This window comes from Ahaetulla prasina, chromosome 11, assembly GCF_028640845.1.
Source record: "Ahaetulla prasina isolate Xishuangbanna chromosome 11, ASM2864084v1, whole genome shotgun sequence".
Lineage (NCBI taxonomy): Eukaryota > Metazoa > Chordata > Lepidosauria > Squamata > Colubridae > Ahaetulla > Ahaetulla prasina.
The window spans coordinates 14,579,499-14,593,244 of record NC_080549.1 but is presented as its reverse complement, the minus strand read 5'-3'; the positions used below and the strand labels follow the sequence as shown (position 1 = coordinate 14,593,244).

Below are 13,746 nucleotides of genomic sequence, written 5' to 3'. Positions count from 1 at the left end.
ATAACTACGTAGCACGATGGACTTGCAGGGCCGGCGCGACGTGTAACATGTTCACACTGGTGCAATAGGACTGGGTGTTTTGTTAATATGATTTATTGGGTTAGGGATTTTCTGTCTTCACTCTGAGTTGTACTGTGTTGAGGGGGGTGCATTGAGGGACCTCAACGAATCTCATTGTACGTATGTTGTGCACCGACCGTAAAGGTTTGAATTTTGAATTATTTGAATTTGAAGAAGAGAAAAATACGGGGAGCTAGGGAAAAGGAGGAAGAGGAATGGAAAGGAAGGGGTCTTCAGTCACAGAGTTGGAAGGGACCTTGGAGGTCATCTAGTCGAGGGGTCTCCAATCTTGGCAACTTTAAGACTGGTGGACTTCAAAACTGGCTGAGGAACTCTGGGAGTTGAAGTCCACAAGTCTTAAAGTTGCCAAGGTTGGAGATCCCTGATCTAGTTTACGCAGGAGACCTGTACTAGGGATTCGAACCGCCGAACTGCCGACCTTTCTGATCGACAAGCTCAGTGTCTTAGCCACTGAGCCACCTAGTCAGGCTCAGGAACCCTCAAAAGTTCTAATAAAAATGGGAGACCCCACGGCCCATTCAGGTGTCTCTTGGGGTAGCTTCAAAGTTCTGAATTGAGTTAAGGGGCTGGATGAGAGCCAGGAGCTCAGGAAATTGAGTAAGCAGAAGATAGAGGTTTCCTGACCACGAATGGTGCTTGGTGTTGGTTTCTGGCGGACAAAGATAGTGGAACAGAGAAGGCTGATGGCCGTGTCTTGAGAAGGAGATAAGGGCTTTTTCCTGGGGGGGCTCTTGACAAATAAGAAATCACTCAACAGGTCTATCTGAGCAGGTTTTAATAACCGGGAATTACCACAGTCTGAAGGGCTTGGAGAAGTCTTGGAAAGACCCTTGAATGAACGAGTCATTTGTTTTTAAGCTGACTTTCCCAAGAAGCAGGCGCTCTGAGCTAATCCCAATGAACGTCAGATGTTCTTGTTCCTTCATTTCCTCGCCCTCTTTTGTTTTAATCAAATGTTCAAATTAATCTGTCGTCATTATTATTGCTGCTTTTGTGACTCTGGCTATCCTTAATATCACTTTTATTCTCTTGCTTTTCTGGCCTTAGGACGTTTAAGGCGTTAAAAACAAAAACGGCATCCACGAAGAGTTAATTTATTTTACTTATTTGCTAAATTTATATTGCCGGTTACCTCACCACCCAAAGTGGCTTTTAATCATTATCATTATTATTATCCTAGAATCATAGAAATCATTGTAGAATCTTAGAAATCATTGCTAGGGACGATTCAAGGCAATGTTTCTTTCCTTTTTGCTTTTGCAAATCGTTTGAAAGCAAGGACATTAGGACAACTTCTTAGCAAGAGCATCTTTTTAAATTAATGTTTAATTAAGTAGTAGCAGGGAAAGGACAAAACACAAAGAAAATGATGAGGGAAAGATAGATTCTCAAGGTCAAACAACGCATAAAAGAGCTTTTGAAAAAGTGGAAAAAGCAAGAATATTATTAAGAGCATCTTAATAAAGAAGTTGGAACTGGCAAGTTAAATACAAGAAGAGTGTAAAAGATGGTTAAGGGTTTGGCGATTCTGTCATAAGGAAACAATTGGTTGGTGTTTAGCCAAAAATCTGAGAGGTTGAATGTCTTTAACGGGCTGCCAGACATAGGATGGAGGAAATGTATTTTGTGCTCCTTCAAAGGATAAAACCTGAACCAACAAGTTTACATTTCAACCCAAAGATTTTTTTTTATTATTTTATTTTATTTGAATTTATATCCCGCCCTTCTCCGAAGACTCAGGGCGGCTTACATTGTGTTAAGCAATAGTCTTCATCCATTTGTATATTATATACAAAGTCAACTTTTATTGCCCCCAACAATCTGGGTCCTCATTTTACCTACCTTCTAAAGGATGGAAGGCTGAGTCAACCTTGGGCCTGGTGGGACTTGAACTTGCAGTAATTGCAAGCAGCTGTGTTAATAACAGACTGCATTACTGCCAGATTCTTTTGTCTGTGAATTTTAAAAATTATACTGGATTTGGGAGGTGATTTCAGCCCAATTTCCTGCATCGGGAAAGAATTGGAATTCAATTACCTTTATGGCTATGTTCAATTTTGGCTTTTTTTTAAAGGATTTTAGAAGGATTTCACCTTCTGAGATATTACAGGATTTCTTTAAAAAAAAAATAACCAAAGAACCATCAAAACAAAATATCTGCAATAAAAAAAGCTCGTGATTGAAAATTACCTCTTCTGGGCCAGGGAACTGGGTATTTTGTCTTACAAAATATATGTTCCCTACTGCAATCTAATTTGATCTAATAAAAATAATCATTGCTTTGTGCATCTTGTTCTGTGAAAGTAGCGTACAGGTAAGTCCTTGACTTACGATGACAACTGAGCCCAAAATTCATGTCATTAAGTGAGAAATTTGTTAAGTGAGTTTTGCCCCATTTTACGACTTCTCTTGCCACTGTTGTTAAGTGAATCACTGCAGTTGTTAAGTTACTAACACCTTTGTTAAGCGAAACTGGCTTTCCCGTTGACTTTGCTTGTCAGGGGATCGTGTGACCCCGGGACACTGCGACCGTCATAAATATGAGCCAGTCAAACATCCAAATGTAAATCACATGACCATGGGGCTGTTGCAACGGTCATAAGTCTGAAAAATGGTCAGAAGTCATTTTTTTCAGTGCCATTGTAACTTCGAACAGTCACTAAACAAACTGTTGTAAGTCAAAGATTTCCTGTAATGACTTTCATCTGGCTGGGTCATTCATTTAGCCTCTGAATGACTCAAAAAGTCCAGTGAAGGAGACCTTACCACATCATGTGGCAGGCTGTTCCATTGGCTGGCAGCTTGTACAGTCAACATGTTCCTCCTGGCATCTAACCTGAAGCTTGTTCCTTGCAGTCTGGTCTCCACTGGTTCTCCTCCTGCCTTCTGGGTCATTTGAAAATAAGACCAAATCCCTGATTAAAACGATTTCTTGACAGCATGGATGATTTGTTCTAAATTAATCTCTGCTTGGTGCCTCTGGGATTAAGAAATCCCCACTGTTTTGTAATTGAATTTCTGGGCAAATGAGTGAAGGGTTTTTGCAGGACCGAATCTAGGGCCAAGTCAGCATATTTCCTCTTCTTCCCTCAGGATGCCACTGTAGGGCATTGAACGCCAAAAACAACTAGACACAAAGATAGTTTTTTCCCCCCTCTGCCATCACTCTACTAAACACCTAATTCCCACAGCATATTTACCCATGTAGTAAGGCTGTATTGCTATTATCCTTCTCGTCTTTCTCTTGTCATCTTTCTCTTTTTCTCATCTTTCCCACTACCTTCTCCTCTTGGTATCTTATCATCTATGAGTCGTTGTTTGTATCTGATGATTAATTATTGTAACTATGATTTATGATCTATGACCTGTCACCTTGTTGTTTGTATGTACACTGAGAGCTTAGACAAATTACTTGTGTGTCCAATCACACTTGGCCAATAAAGAATTCTATTCTATTCTATTCTATTCTATTCTATTCTATTCCATTCCATTCCATTCCATTCCATTCCATTCCATTCCACTCTACTCTACTCTACTCTACTCTACTCTACTCTAAAGGTAAAGGTTCCCCTCGCACATATGCGCTAGTTGTTCTCGACTCTAGGGGGCGGTGCTCATTTCCTTTTCAAAGCTGAAGAGCCAGTGCTGTCTGAAGTCGTCTCCCTAGTCATGTGGCCGGCATGACTCAACGCCAAAGGCGCACGGAACGCTGTTACCTTCCCACCAAAGATGGTCCCTATTTTTCTACTTGCATTTTTACGTACTTTCGAACTGCTAGGTTGGCAGAAGCTGGGACAAGTCACGGGAGCTCACCCCATTACATGGCACTCAGGATTCGAACCGTTGAACTGCTGACTTTTCGATCAACAAGCTGAGCTTCTTAGCCCCTGAGCCACCGCATCCCTCACTACTCTACTCTACTCTACTCTACTTTACGCCTAATTTTTCTATTCTATTCTACTCTACTCTACTCCTAATTAGTTTAGTCCAGTCCAGTCCAGTCCATTCAAAAATAAATTTGAAATGGAGGGATGTTGGAGAAATATATTCAGGTCTGAATTTTTGTACATTTAACTTAAGTATATGAACTGGAATGACTTTCTGGACTGCCTGTTCCTCCAGAACTTTCCAATGCAATTTGCTTCTCAAAGCCTGCACCAAAATGCCTGTATTGAGAGAAATTGCACATGCAGATATCTTAAAGTTTAAAAATAGGACAGCTAGAAAAACGCTATTTCATTCCTTTTGATAATGGCATTCTTCCTTTCTCTAACGTTTTGATTGTTTCCGTGGTTTTACTTCTCTTGTTCTATGTAAGAAGGCTTCAAACCATAGATCTCCAGATAAAGTTTCGGGAGCCTAAATCTCATAATTTCCAGCTATCAAAGAAACAGCTGTTAGAAGCATAACCATATCTATGTATCTCACGCTTGCATCTAGAACAGTGATGGTTAACTTTTTTGGTGCCGAGTCTCCAAAGTGCAAGCTTGTGCAAATGCACCTGTGGGTGCACAAAACCCCAAAATGCAATGCGAGCACCCCCTCCCCATGCATGGACCCTGCCCCAGGCACACTTGTGCGTCTGTGTATGCGCGCACATCCCCTGTGCATGCACCCTGGCCCCCCACCCCATTTTGGCGCCCCCCCCACCCCGTTTTGGGCCTGGAAAGCCTCCTGCATCAACCGAGCACGGAGACGTCTTCGGACAGCGCTGGCTCTTCAGCTTTCAAATGGAGATGCGTAACAGGGTGAGCTCCCATTACTTGTCCCAGCTTCTGCCAACCTAGCAGTTCGAAAGCACGTAAAAAATGCAAGTAGAAAAAATAGGGACCACCTTTGGTGGGAAGGGAACAGCGTTCCATACGCCTTTGGCGTTTATGTTGTGGCTCCCACCCCCGAACCTGGCCCCATGCCCGAAAGTGCCTTGGAGCCGGGCCTGCTGCCAGAAAGTGACTCAGAGCTGGGCCTGCTGCCAGAAAGTGATTTGGACAGTGAGGGGGAAGGGCCATCAGGACTTACCTCGGAAGCACCGACCTCCCTGGATCAGCTCCAGGAGCCAGAAGCAGGCCAAGCGAAAGAGATAACGAGGCCTCCTTCTCCTGACTCTTCCCCCCCCCCAGGCCACGCCTGCAGGCCCAGCTGACAGCAATCAGGCTTGGCTCAATCCCAGGTTTCGTAGACAGGAGAGAAGGGAACGACAGAAACAGGGGAGGGGCAGGCCTTGGAAGTGCTGAGTCACGGAGCCACACCACACAGGATATAAAAGGCAGCAAGACCTGGTGTGTCTCTTTGTATCAGGCAAATCCACGGATTGACTAGAGCTGAAGGTTGTGACTTACCAGCGGCTTGGCAGCTATCGAGGGCTCTTGGCAGACGCTGATTCTTTTGCTGCCTGAGCTGATAAGAGCTGGCTAATTAAGCCATTGTTCGGACGGAGGCGAGGAGGACACAACAGTTTATTCTTTGGACAGCACTGGCTCTTTGGCTTTGAAATGGAGTGAGCACCGCACCCTAGAGTCAGGAACGACTAGCACATATGTGCAAGGGGAACCTTTACCTTTTACCCAATTCCTGCAACTGTTCTTCGTTTATTTTAGCCTCCCATCCACTAATCATCTTTGTTGCTCTTCTCTGCATTCTTTCTAGAGTTTCAACATCAAATAAACCTCAAATACTTTATTTGATGCTTAAGTACAACACATGCATGTATAAACTCACTTCCCTGACTTTTTGGTTTGTGATTTAAGCTGTAAAGACACGTCAGAGGTACAACCCTAGGCGGTTTTTATGCAGACACTGTCACATTTACCTTATTTCATCTCCAATTTGAAGAATCATGGGACAGATAATAAGGGTTTCTACAGGTCGAACATCTGGAAAAAAGCTGCGGCTATAGTGGGTAAGCATGCTGAGAAGTGTCACGTTCAAATCTATATGAAACCATGACGTTTGATAAGCACTGATTGAACATTGAAGATGTTATCTGGTTGGGTAATCAACCATCTTGCAAGCAAACATCTTCCAAGTTCAGAGAGCTTGGACTTCCTGAGCTACAGTAGTGGCCAAAATTGTGGAAACTTTTTGGGTTTCCACAATTTCCACAGTTTCCACAAACCTGTTGGGGGCGAATCATTGGCCCCGATGGAGAGGGTGCGCAACTTGGGCGTTCTCCTGGATGGGCGGTTGTCTTTTGAAGATCACCTGACGACCGTCTCGAGGAGAGCTTTTTATCAGATTCGCCTGATTCGCCAGTTGCGCCCCTACCTTGACCGGGATTCCCTATGCACGGTTACTCATGCTCTTGTTACTTCTCGCTTGGATTACTGCAATGCTCTCTACATGGGGCTCCCTTGAAGAGCACCCGGAGGCTCAGTTGGTTCAGAATGCAGCTGTGCGGGTGATAGAGGAGCCGTCATGGTTCACATGTAACACCATTCCTCGCAGGCTGCACTGGCTACCTGTGATCTTCGGATGCACTTCAAGGTTTTGGTTACTACCTTTAAAGCGTTCCATCGCCTTGGCGTTTATGTTGTGGCTCCACCCCGAACCTGGCCCCATGCCCAAAGTGCCTTGGAGCCGGGCCTGCTGCCAGAAAGTGACTCAGAGCTGGGCCTGCTGCCAGAAAGTGACTCAGAGCTGGGCCTGCTGCCAGAAAGTGACTCAGAGCTGGGCCTGCTGCCAGAAAGTGACTCAGAGCTGGGCCTGCTGCCAGAAAGTGACTCAGAGCTGGGCCTGCTGCCAGAAAGTGACTCAGAGCTGGGCCTGCTGCCAGAAAGTGACTCAGAGCCGGGCCTGCTGCCAGAAAGTGACTCAGAGCTGGGCCTGCTGCCAGAAAGTGATTTGGACAGTGAGGGGGAAGGGCCATCAGGACTTACCTCGGAAGCACCGACCTCCCTGGATCAGCTCCAGGAGCCAGAAGCAGGCCAAGCGAAAGAGATAACGAGGCCTCCTTCTCCTGACTCTTCCCCCCCCCAGGCCACGCCTGCAGGCCCAGCTGACAGCAATCAGGCTTGGCTCAATCCCAGGTTTCGTAGACAGGAGAGAAGGGAACGACAGAAACAGGGGAGGGGCAGGCCTTGGAAGTGCTGAGTCACGGAGCCACACCACACAGGATATAAAAGGCAGCAAGACCTGGTGTGTCTCTTTGTATCAGGCAAATCCACGGATTGACTAGAGCTGAAGGTTGTGACTTACCAGCGGCTTGGCAGCTATCGAGGGCTCTTGGCAGACGCTGATTCTTTTGCTGCCTGAGCTGATAAGAGCTGGCTAATTAAGCCATTGTTCGGACGGAGGCGAGGAGGACACAACAGTTTATTCTTTGGACAGCACTGGCTCTTTGGCTTTGAAATGGAGTGAGCACCGCACCCTAGAGTCAGGAACGACTAGCACTTATGTGCAAGGGGAACCTTTACCTTTTACCCAATTCCTGCAACGGTTCTTCGTTTATTTTAGCCTCCCATCCACTAATCATCTTCGTTGCTCTTCTCTGCATTCTTTCTAGAGTTTCAACATCAAATAAACCTCAAATACTTTATTTGATGCTTAATTACAACACATGCATGTATAAACTCACTTCCCTGACTTTTTGGTTTGTGATTTAAGCTGTAAAGACACGTCAGAGGTACAACCCTAGGCGGTTTTTATGCAGACACTGTCACATTTACCTTATTTCATCTCCAATTTGAAGAATCATGGGACAGATAATAAGGGTTTCTACAGGTCGAACATCTGGAAAAAAGCTGCAGATATAGTGGGTAAGCATGCTGAGAAGTGTCACGTTCAAATCTATATGAAACCATGACGTTTGATAAGCACTGATTGAACATTGAAGATGTTATCTGGTTGGGTAATCAACCATCTTGCAAGCAAACATCTTCCAAGTTCAGAGAGCTTGGACTTCCTGAGCTACAGTAGTGGCCAAAATTGTGGAAACTTTTTGGGTTTCCACAATTTCCACAAACCTGTTGGGGGCGAATCATTGGCCCCGATGGAGAGGGTGCGCAACTTGGGCGTTCTCCTGGATGGGCGGTTGTCTTTTGAAGATCACCTGACGACCGTCTCGAGGAGAGCTTTTTATCAGATTCGCCTGATTCGCCAGTTGCGCCCCTACCTTGACCGGGATTCCCTATGCACGGTTACTCATGCTCTTGTTACTTCTCGCTTGGATTACTGCAATGCTCTCTACATGGGGCTCCCCTTGAAGAGCACCCGGAGGCTCCAGTTGGTTCAGAATGCAGCTGTGCGGGTGATAGAGGGAGCCGTTCGTGGTTCACATGTAACACCACTCCTGCGCAGGCTGCACTGGCTACCTGTGATCTTTCGGATGCACTTCAAGGTTTTGGTTACTACCTTTAAAGCGCTCCATGGCTTAGGGCCGGGGTACTTACGGGACCACCTACTGCTACCGAATGCCTCTCACCGACCCGTGCGCTCGCACAGAGAGGTACTCCTCAGGGTGCCGTCCGCCAGGCAATGTCGGCTAGCGACCCCCAGGGGAAGGGCCTTCTCTGTGGGGCGTGCGGACGATGGGAGATAGAAGCCGGCAGTAGGCGGTCCCGTAGATAGCCGGTCCTAAGCCATGGGCGCTTTAAAGGTGGTAACCAATACCTTGAAGCGCACCCAAAACAACAGGTAGCCAGTGCAGTCTGCGCAGGATAGGTGTTATGTGGGAGCTCCGAGACGCCCCCTCAATAACCCGCGCAGCCGCGTTCTGAACTAGCTGAAGCCTCCGGGTGCTCTCCAAGGGGAGCCCCATGTAGAGAGCATTGCAGTAGTCCAGGCGAGAGGTAACGAGGGCATGAGTGACTGTGCATAAGGCATCCCGGTCCAGGAAGGGCCTTCTCTGTGGGGGCTTCCAGCCTCTGGAATGAACTTCCCTCAGGACTTTGTCAACTGTCTGACCTTTGGACCTTCCGCCGCGAATTGAAGACCTACCTATTTATCCGCGCAGGACTGGCATAGAAATTTTAATAGTTTTTAATATTTGATATAAATTTTATGGGATTTTTATGGTTTTAAATGGTTTTAATTTCGGCCTTATATTTAATAAGTTTTTTAACTATGGTTTTATTGTGTATATAATTGTTGTTTTATTTTGGCTGTGAACCGCCCTGAGTCCTTCGGGAGAAGGGCGGTATAAAAATTCAATAATAATAATAATAATAATAATAATAATATTTTAATTTGTATACCGCCCTTCTCCCGAAGGACTCAGGGCGGTGAACAGGCAGATAAAATATAAATACACACAATAATTTAAAAACAACCCTTAAAAAACTAATTTAAATGCCCAAAACGTTAAAAAACATACTCCCCTATAAAATAACACAATTTTAAAAACCCATCCAATAAAAATAAAAATCAGGCTAGTCCAGCCATATGAAATAAATAAGTTTTAAGTTCATGCGAAAGGTCCTAAGGTCAGGTATTTGTCGAGGCCGAGGGGAAGTTCGTTCCACAGGGTCGGAGCTCCCACAGAGAAGGCCCTCCCCCTGGGGGCCGCCAGTCGACACTGTTTGGCTGACGGCACCCTGAGGAGTCCCTCTCTGTGGGAGCGTACCGGACGATGGGAGATAGAAGCCGGCAGTAGGCGGTCCCGTAGATAGCCCGGTCCTAAGCCATGGAGCGCTTTAAAGGTGGTAACCAATACCTTGAAGCGCACCCGGAAAACAACAGGTAGCCAGTGCAGTCTGCGCAGGATAGGTGTTATGTGGGAGCCCCGAGACGCCCCCTCAATAACCCGCGCAGCCGCGTTCTGAACTAGCTGAAGTCTCCGGGTGCTCTTCAAGGGGAGCCCCATGTAGAGAGCATTGCAGTAGTCCAGGCGAGAGGTAACAAGGGCATGAGTGACTGTGCATAAGGCATCCCGTCCAGGAAGGGCCTTCTCTGTGGGGGCTCCCACCCTCTGGAATGAACTTCCCTCAGGACTTCGTCAACTGCCTGACCTTCGGACCTTCCACTGCGAGTTGAAGACCTACCTGTTTATTTGCGCAGGACTGGCATAGAAATTTTAATAGTTTTTAACATTTGATATAAATTTTATGGGGTTTTTACGGTTTTAAATGGTTTTAATTTTGGCCTTATATCTAATAAGTTTTAAGTTCATGCGAAAGGTCCTAAGGTCAGGTAATTGTCAAGTCCGAGGGGAAGTTCGTTCCACAGGGTCGGAGCTCCCACAGAGAAGGCCCTCCCCTGGGGCCGCCAGTCGACACTGTTTGGCTGACGGCACCCTGAGGAGTCCCTCTGTGGGAGCGCATCGGACGATGGGAGATAGAAGCCGGCAGTAGGCGGTCCCGTAGATAGCCCGGTCCTAAGCCATGGAGCGCTTTAAAGGTGGTAACCAATACCTTGAAGCGCACCCGGAAAACAACAGGTAGCCAGTGCAGTCTGCGCAGGATAGGTGTTATGTGGGAGCCCCGAGACGCCCCCCCAATAACCCGCGCAGCCGCGTTCTGAACTAGCTGAAGTCTCCGGGTGCTCTTCAAGGGGAGCCCCATGTAGAGAGCATTGCAGTAGTCCAGGCGAGAGGTAACAAGGGCATGAGTGACTGTGCATAAGGCATCCCGTCCAGGAAGGACGAACTGGCGGATCAGGCGAACCTGATAAAATGCTCTCCTGGAGACGGTCGCCAAATGGTCTTCAAAGGACAACCGCCATCCAGGAGCACGCCCAAGTTGCGTACCTTCTCCATCGGGCCAATGATTCACCCCGACAGACAGCCGCATCTGCAGCTGACTGTACCGAGGTGCCGCATCCACAGCCACTCCGCCTTGGAGGGATTAAGTTTGAGCCTGTTCCTCCCCATCCACTAATCATCTTTGTTGCTCTTCTCTGCATTCTTTCTAGAGTTTCAACATCAAATAAACCTCAAATACTTTATTTGATGCTTAATTACAACACATGCATGTATAAACTCACTTCCTGACTTTTGGTTTGTGATTTAAGCTGTAAAGACACGTCAGAGGTACAACCCTAGGCGGTTTTTATGCAGACACTGTCACATTTACCTTATTTCATCTCCAATTTGAAGAATCATGGGACAGATAATAAGGGTTTCTACAGGTCGAACATCTGGAAAAAAGCTGCAGATATAGTGGGTAAGCATGCTGAGAAGTGTCACGTTCAAATCTATATGAAACCATGACGTTTGATAAGCACTGATTGAACATTGAAGATGTTATCTGGTTGGGTAATCAACCATCTTGCAAGCAAACATCTTCCAAGCTCAGAGAGCTTGGACTTCCTGAGCTACAGTAGTGGCCAAAATTGTGGAAACTTTTTGGGTTTCCACAATTTCCACAGTTTCCACAAACCTGTTGGGGGCGAATCATTGGCCCCGATGGAGAGGGTGCGCAACTTGGGCGTTCTCCTGGATGGGCGGTTGTCTTTTGAAGATCACCTGACGACCGTCTCCAGGAGAGCTTTTTATCAGATTCGCCTGATTCGCCAGTTGCGCCCCTACCTTGACCGGGATTCCCTATGCACGGTCACTCATGCTCTTGTTACCTCTCGCTTGGATTACTGCAATGCTCTCTACATGGGGCTCCCCTTGAAGAGCACCCGGAGGCTCCAGTTGGTTCAGAATGCAGCTGTGCGGGTTAGAGGGAGCCGTTCATGGCTCCCATGTAACACCATTCCTGCGCAGGCTGCACTGGCTACCTGTGGTCTTTCGAGTGCACTTCAAGGTTTTGGTTACTACCTTTAAAGCGCTCCATGGCTTAGGGCTGGGGTACTTACGGGACCGCCTACTGCTACCGAATGCCTCCCACCGACCCGTGCACTCGCACAGAGAGGGACTCCTCAGGGTGCCATCCGCCAAGCAATGTCATCTGGCGGCCCCCAGGGGAAGGGCCTTCTCTGTGGGGGCTCCCACCCTCTGGAATGAACTTCCCCCAGGACTTCGTCAACTGCCTGACCTTCGGACCTTCCGCCGCGAGTTGAAGACTTACCTATTTATTCGCGCAGGACTGGCATAGAAATTTTAATAGTTTTTAATATTTGATATAAATTTTATGGGGTTTTTACGGCTTTAAATGGTTTTAATTTTGGCCTTATATTTAATAAGTTTTTTAACTATGGTTTTATTGTGTATATAATTGTTGTTTTATTTTGGCTGTGAACCGCCCTGAGTCCTTCGGGAGAAGGGCGGTATAAAAATCCAATAAATCTTAATCTTAATCTGGGAAAAGTGTATTTTTGAGGTTTGGTGGCTAATAACACCACTTTTGGGGGAGAGTTTCAAGATAATCCTGTTCCACTGCTGGAATGGCCTGGGAATAGCCCAGACCTTCATCCAATTGAAAATCTATGGAGCCGACTAATGAAACTTAAGTCAAAAGCGACTCAGCAATAAAACCCAGTTAATAGAAGCAATCCTTCAATCTTGGTTTCACGTTAGAACAGCTGCAGAACTAAAAGACTTGTTTCATTCTATGGGAAGATGTTGTAAGACTGTAATTCATGCTAAAGGTTACCCAAGTAGGTATTAACTGACATGGTGATAATTTTTGTACATCTCGTTTTTTCTATGGTGATCATTTTTGTATATTCCATTTTTTTCTACCTGTTTCACTTTTCTTCTTTCTACTGTAATTGCTATTCTAATAGCAAATCCTTCATAAAAGTGATTGCATTACATTCTTGATTAAATTATCTTTCCATTGATATATAATTTTATGGTACTACTCCAAAAAAAAAATGGTGTTATTAGCTAGTTTTAGAAAATACACTTTTTCACTTGGGAACGTGTGGACATGAAGCTCCTAATAAATAACTGGATTTCTTTTAAAGCTTAAGTCAACACTCATGTTTTGGTATTTATAACACTCTGGTTATAAAGACCCACATTCTGCTCTTCCATTGACTGCAGAGCTAAGCTCAGATTGCAGAGTTGCTGTTAACTCAGAATCGAGCCTGGCTGAAGCCATCTTTTGCTGCTTCATAGCTGCCGCACACTCTAAGGGGGAGGTGGACGAGGGGGGGGGATAGATAGACTGTCTGAAGACACAACAACGAGCTTTCCATGGGAACCAAGGTCATCCCAACAGGTGGCACTTGAAGGAGGAGAGGAGTGACCGAAGAGCCCGCTGACTGTTTTAATTGGACAATGTGACTTGGGACAATTGGGGAGGGAAACAGTTATTCTTTTAATTATGCTATTCGCGCGGGAAACTTCAGAATCGGTTTTCACTAGCTGTGCCAATATGATGTAATAGCCAATAAACATGTTGTTAGAGGGACCTGCCTACCTCGGAGTTCTGATTTCTTTGGATGCGTTACTCGGAACGCTGACAGTTGCTTTGTGTTTTCAGTTGATTCTAGGAGTCAGTGACGTTTCTCTCTTTTTGGGCTTCCCTTCCCCAGGATGTGGGGCTGTCAGCTGAGGCAGGTGCTCTGCAGCTTCCACCACCAGCTGAAGAAAGGTTTCAGGATTCTTCCAGCTTCGACCCATTGGTATCACACCGTCCCCACTCCATCCAACTGTGCCTGGCAGTTAAAAGATGATCACCTAGGTAAGAACTGGACGTTGAAGGGAAGGGGGTTGAAAACAGATGGGGGGTAGGTAGGAGTACCTCTAGGCATCATGGGGGGGGGAGTTCCTTCTCTAGATGCCAGCTGTTTGGTGATGCTCGTTTCTAAAGGCCTACGTTCTTCTCCTTTCTAGTC

At 46.1% G+C, this 13,746-nt stretch overlaps 1 protein-coding gene across 3 annotated transcripts in view; it reads left to right on the top strand.

The window, feature by feature from the left end:
* TMLHE (trimethyllysine hydroxylase, epsilon) overlaps positions 1-13,746 on the top strand; it is a 41,516-nt gene that overhangs the window by 9,691 nt on the left and 18,079 nt on the right. For 2 of the 3 annotated variants that reach the window (XM_058197176.1, XM_058197175.1), the window contains exon 2: positions 13,444-13,592. In XM_058197176.1, the coding sequence (XP_058053159.1) occupies positions 13,445-13,592 (148 nt within the window). In that variant the 5' untranslated portion in view covers position 13,444. Of the gene's footprint in view, positions 1-4,807; positions 4,830-13,443; positions 13,593-13,746 lie in introns of those variants that run through there. The other variant, XM_058197177.1, reaches the window with a different exon arrangement.